Below are 6,000 nucleotides of genomic sequence, written 5' to 3'. Positions count from 1 at the left end.
TCCACTGACTCCATTTTGATTTATTCCTCCTTTTGACTGATTACACGGATGTAAATATTCAGGGGGGCTTAAAATATGGTGTGGCTGACAGAGTGTCTTTTTCCAAAGCACCTCCATGCTGTCCTGTTGGGTCAGCGCCACTCGGCATTATTTATTAGGCTCCATATTCACTCTCTATCCATCACGGCATGGTCACATCTCTTTATGTTTATTACAGTGTCCCACCTTCCCGGGGATGGATGATTGACGTCTCAGGAAAGCGTCGAGGTGGGACTTACGCGCACCTTCTTCTCCAATGGAACCTCGACGCGGGTGGGCGGGGCTCCTCATTAGGACTCACTTAACACACGTAAGAGAAACAATAACACGAGCGTGCAAAATCCTTCTCATGGGAGCTTTGGCCACTTGGGGCTGCGGTGCGCTTTGCTTTTCTTCTTTTTGCTTTCTCTCTCTCTCTCTTTTTTTTTTTAGATGCGCATTTAAGAAGGCGCAACACTTTTAATCCCATTAGAAGCCGCTAACGTGCATGTTCACCTCCCTCTCTCTCCGTGGAGCGGCGCAGGAGTGGCCAAAGCCAAAAGCAGCGATTCAGATCAGATTTCAGCTGGAGAAAGAGAAAGAGAGCGAGAGAGGGAGAAAGAGAGAGTGAGCGTGTGTGCGCGCGCGCGTGTGTGTGTGCGTGCGTGAGGCAGTCAGACAGACAGTCAGTCAGTCAGTCAGTCAGTCAGTCAGTCAGTCACCCTCCTCCCAAATCTCGAAAAGCTTCACCGAGGAGGCGCGGCGAGAGGAATCCAGCGGAATTTTTGCGCGGATATTTCCTTCCTATTTCTTCACCAGCCGTCCCTCTCCCGTCCTGTCCCTCCTCCTCTTCCTCCTCCTCATCCTCACGCGCTCCCCCTTTTTTTTTCTTCTTCTCACATCTCCCCAAAATAAATCAAGAAAAGAGAATCGTGATTGAAAAGTTGGAGGCGAGGCAGCAAGGACCGTGGCCGAGGATGGACGAACAGCCTCGTTTGATGCACTCTCACGGGGTAGGGATGGCCGGACACCCCGGCTTGGCGCAGCATTTGCCGGATGGCACCGCGGGGACGGACGGCGAGGGGAGGAAGCAGGACATCGGAGACATTTTACAGCAAATCATGACCATCACCGACCAGAGCCTGGACGAAGCGCAGGCGAGGTGAGACTGCAAACACAAACACGCGTGTGTTTCCAAAAATAATATACAGCATGTTGACAGGAACAATAGTCAATAAGCAATAAGGATGGATGCAAATAAACACCAATTGTAGACCGTGCTTCAACAATTAGCTTTAATTTATTCAAACTTTTAAAAAACAATCGTATTTCAAGCAAAATGTATCTTTATCCATGTGATTTCACCACCTCACTTTTACTTTTTACAAAGAGCCTTATTTACTCGAATCCTAAACTAACATGTTGAATATTGTCCACTAATAGCACCACCAGACTCGTCATTACGTACGCAACTTGCAACTGATGTGTTGTTTTGCATGGTTTGTTTACTGTATGAGATATATATATATATATATATATATATATATATATATATATATATATATATATATATATATATATATATATATATATATATATATATATATATATATTGCAGAGTAACCTGCATATTTAGCGAAAATGCACTTGAGCTCTTGTTTTGTTGTATTGAATATTTGCATATTAGTTCATCATATTAGTTATCAGTACTTATATATTTAGCAAAATGCATCTGAGGTCTTTTTTTGTTGCACTGGGTCTTTAGTGTATGGTTAAAAAAAATATGTCTGGTTAAAATTAGATTTTCATAGTTTTTATTTTCTCTTAAAAGGAGTCCCCTGGACATGTTGCAGCCACCCGCATGCTCACAATTCTATTATATTTAATTCGGTGTATATGGGAGATCCACTAGCGCTACATTTCGCTGTTGTTGCCAACTTGTGTATGTAATCACCATATGGCAGAAAAAAAATACTAGCGATGAAAGATAAAAGTAGTTTTTTTTCCCCCCTCAAAACAACAACACAAGAAAATTGATGGGCATGTTGCAAAGCCTCCTGCATGCTCATATTTTGCCAAATATATACACAAAACATACTTGTCCAACTGAGCACTGTTGTTATTGCAATGTGTATTCACATACACTACAAACAATGAATTAAGCGTATTTAACATTGTGATACATATATATGTATGTATATATATATATATATATATATATATATATATATATATATATATATATATATATATATATATATATATATATATATATATATATATATATATATATACACACATATATGTGTGTGTATAAAATATAATCCGCATACTATTTTACATACTAGTTGCATTTGCTTTCTGTGTGTTAAAGAAAATCCTTGTTACTCATTTTAGGAAACATGCGTTGAACTGTCACAGAATGAAACCTGCTCTCTTCAACGTTTTGTGTGAAATCAAGGAAAAAACAGGTAAGTTCTTTTTTCATTGGCTACGTTATCTGTCCGTCTCCCCGACGACACGGTTCTGTTGTTTTTCTACTCCCATTTTCCCCCCCTTGCAAAGTATGTGCCATCGCCCCGGAGCCACATGGAAGCATAAAAAGCACGCTTGTGTGCATGTTGTTTCTGACAAATGTCACGCAGCGTGCATGTGAGTGCACGCAATACACACAATGCTCAGGAGTGTTTTCATGGCGGCTCTTTTTTGGGCTGGGTTGGGATGGGCTGGGCTTTCTCACCCTCTGTCAGCTCCCCTTGGCCCGAGTTTGATGGTGTTTGCTAAGTGAGCTGTTTTACATGCAGAGGCTAGTCGTCAAGGGAGGGGCGGTGTGGCGGGGCGGGGGGGGATTTTCTGTTTATGTTTGCAACAAGGGTCAAAGTCATGAAAAGGAATGTGTGAATTATTACTCACTTAGCAGCAAATTAAAGCGCGGCGACTCACATGATGAAAGCCCGTGATTAATCTCGGGAGGGACGTGGCCGAGCGCGGCTCGTTTGGAGAAATGGCTTTCCGAGGCTGGAAAATAAAACAAAGTCTGCAGTTTGACCTCGTCTCTGAGCGGGCGCTGCCAAGCTGTCAAAAGGTTTTTGAGGGAGCCCCGTCTCGCCGCGCCGCCGCCGTTGTTGCCTTCGCGGCTCGTGCGGACAGCTGAAAATAAACACTTAATTCAAAATGGACGTTTTATTCCTATGAGTCAGACTTTGGCAGCGGGGGGGGGGGAAACCGAAATGACACCGGGGGATTTTCTGCAGATTTATAAAGGTTAAAGAGTGCGAGGAGGAATCCATAGTAGGTTGGGGCCCTCTTTCTAAATTGCAAGGCTGGGAAAAGTGAGACACTGATGCCTGGCTCTTTGTAAACTGTCTGGCGTCTCACCGGGTTCAACTGGAGTTCGCTTTCCAAAAAGAAGAACAAAGTGACTTGGACCTTTTCCTGGCTTCTACCCGTGCCTCCCATTCCCTCCCCTCCTCTTCCCTCCCCTCCCCTTCCCTTCCCTTCGTTTCCCTTCCCACCATTCTTGGCAAGCGGCGCTGCAGACAAAAGCAAGGTTCCCCCTTTTTTCTGCGAAACCAAGCACCAAGTTTGGAAATGAACTCGACTGACTTGAAAAGTTGGAGAAGCTTCATAACAACCACCTACCTCACCGCCGACCCTCATTTTTGTCTTGCCCCTCCTCACTCCTGAAAGTGAAAATCCTTTTCACTGCCTATGACACAAGAAAATGACTCAAACCTTCAGCATGGCATTTACAGGCAAATGTGCTGAGTGCGGTGGATGCGAGCAGCCTGTAATTTGTCAGCTCTCTCTTTTTTTTTTCTTTTTAAGATATCTCCATGTCCTTTTTATAAAAGACTCCACTTCTCTTTCCATTTTCAAATGGGCATTTTGGGCAAATCATTTGCTGCACGCGCTGGCGGCGCGGCTAGAGTCATCCATACGTGTGTGCGTGCACCTTCTTCTTCTTTAGTGTGGTCAGAGTGTTGACAGCAGCAATACGAGACTTTGCTTTGCAACGGACGGCGAGGTGTCCGCTGGCTGGACGGCAGCTGACAAACAAGGCGAGCGCCCGCGCATGCCTATGGCAGGATCAAGCCGGCCTTAACCAACGACCCCTCCCTTCCCCGTCCGCCCGCCGTGCTTTGGTGCCAAGGTCGGGCCCGTGTCGAGGGTGGGTGGGTGGTTGGGGGGGAGTATTTAGCAAGCCGCGACAAGCTCAGCTGTGCGAAGCTTGTGTCACCACTTGAAGGCTCGGATTTCCTCTACACCATTTTCTTTTTTCCCTTTCTTCAAAAGATCATTGTTCTAACTGTTCTTGAGAGCACCGAAGAGCTTCTTTTCCCACTTTGAGTCGAAGCGACTTGTTTGTGTGGATTCATGAGAGCAGAGGAAGGTGGCACATACAGGTTCAAGCAAGAGAAGCCAGAACTTTGTGTTTGTGGGTGTCACATTTCAGGTCTCCTAACTCTCTCGCTCTCTCCCTCCCCACGTTGGTGTCGGCAGCCTCACGTTACCCCCATGCAGGCCGCCGCAGGTCAAGGGGGGGGCTCCTAATGCGATCAGGCGGCTAATGCATTACGCTACTTGAACTTATCAAAGCCAGAGACCTGCTGAATCAGTCCATCCCGCTAACGGCGCCCGCACGGCTAATTAGACGCGTACGCACCTTCAGGACGGTCACTTTCAGGCTTCCTGCCGGACGAAGCACTTTTACGTTTTGGGTGATTGTGCTGAGTTACTAACAATTCATCTCTGATGAGCTGCGGTGAAATTTCTCTGGTGGTTAGCGTCGCTTGTTGTTTTGCGAGCGGGACGCAATAACAACAAACTAGCTGATCCCTGCTAGCCTGGCGTAAAGCCACCTCCGGCAAAGTGTCCACTTTGCGTTGTTCTTTAAGTCCTCTTGGAAAACCTTCTTACAAGCATGTGTATGGATGAATGGATGGACACCTGTTTTTTTTTTTTGGGGGGGGTCAATCGTAAACCAGCCTTTTCGGCTGTTTTGTGTCGAGGTGATGGAGCCATTCGTTGATCGAGTGGTGACGATGGCTCCCGCCGCTGCTGTTTTTCAGTGTTTAATTGACACAGTTGTCCATGCTAAGTTCAGAGGTTAGTGTTGCCTCTCTTTTTTAGCCTCCTCTCATCTCCGCTGACAGATGGAGGCATTAGTCGCCAATGTGGCGCTGTCCTGAAACTAATGGCTATGTCCTTGCTAGCCCTGCACCGGCTGCGAGACTGTATATCTGTCCCCGGCCTGGAAGTGCAGAAGCAGCAGTTTAGCCCCCCCTCTCTCTCTCTCCCCCTAACACCATCACTACCCCCCCACCCCTCAACCCCCGCAACCCTCCATGTTTTAGTTTCCACGGAAATAAGGCCGAACAGGACCCTGCCTGTTCTCTCATAAATAACTTCATATAAATAACTTCAAACATGGCAGTGAAGTTTGCCTGAGAAAATGCTGCTGGGCTTTGATTTGCGAGTTTATAGGAAGCGCGCGGCAGAAATATGAATCTAAGTGAATAAGAATAAACATGTGACGGTCCCAAGCGGGGACGCGCTGACTGTCAGTTTGCTTTTCAACTGACTTATATCATACATGGATTCCCGTTTAGCCTTTCCTGTTTATGCTCGTGAACATGCAGCACACACACACACACACTCTCTCTCCCTTCTGACGTATACCCGCTCACAATTAGGCCGGCTAATATATTATGCAAATGTTGACTGGCTTAATTGAGACATGTTAATCATGTTTTAAGAGGCTAATTATGGCCATGTATATGTGAGGTGGGAGTAGTAATTAGCCGCGCTAACAGATCTGGCTGAGGGATGGTCATCTTCCGCCTGTCGACGTACGGCAAGGTGTTTGTTTGTCGCTGAAGGTATCTGCATCACATCTCCATCTATAGTTTGCTTCCTGCACTCGGCAGCGCGGGCTATCAGATGCACGTGGGGCTGTTCTTAGTCGCCTGACAGAGATCA

The 6,000-nt window shown here is 46.2% G+C and overlaps 1 protein-coding gene across 2 annotated transcripts in view; it reads left to right on the top strand.

Moving 5' to 3' along the window:
- Nucleotides 1-229: 229 nt before the first annotated feature.
- LOC147046189 (pre-B-cell leukemia transcription factor 1) overlaps nt 230-6,000 on the top strand; it is a 43,019-nt gene continuing 37,248 nt past the window's right edge. The window contains exons 1-3 of one of the 2 annotated variants that reach the window (XM_085930657.1): nt 230-349; nt 940-1,180; nt 2,416-2,489. In XM_085930657.1, the coding sequence (XP_085786783.1) occupies nt 996-1,180; nt 2,416-2,489 (259 nt within the window). In that variant the 5' untranslated portion in view covers nt 230-349; nt 940-995. The other variant, XM_085930658.1, reaches the window with a different exon arrangement.

Source organism: Syngnathus leptorhynchus, chromosome 14, assembly GCF_054491065.1.
Source record: "Syngnathus leptorhynchus isolate UIUO chromosome 14, UIUO_Slep, whole genome shotgun sequence".
In the NCBI taxonomy this organism is placed as follows: domain Eukaryota; kingdom Metazoa; phylum Chordata; class Actinopteri; order Syngnathiformes; family Syngnathidae; genus Syngnathus; species Syngnathus leptorhynchus.
The sequence above is the reverse complement of the archived record's forward strand: the minus strand, read 5'-3'. Positions and strand labels throughout refer to the sequence as shown.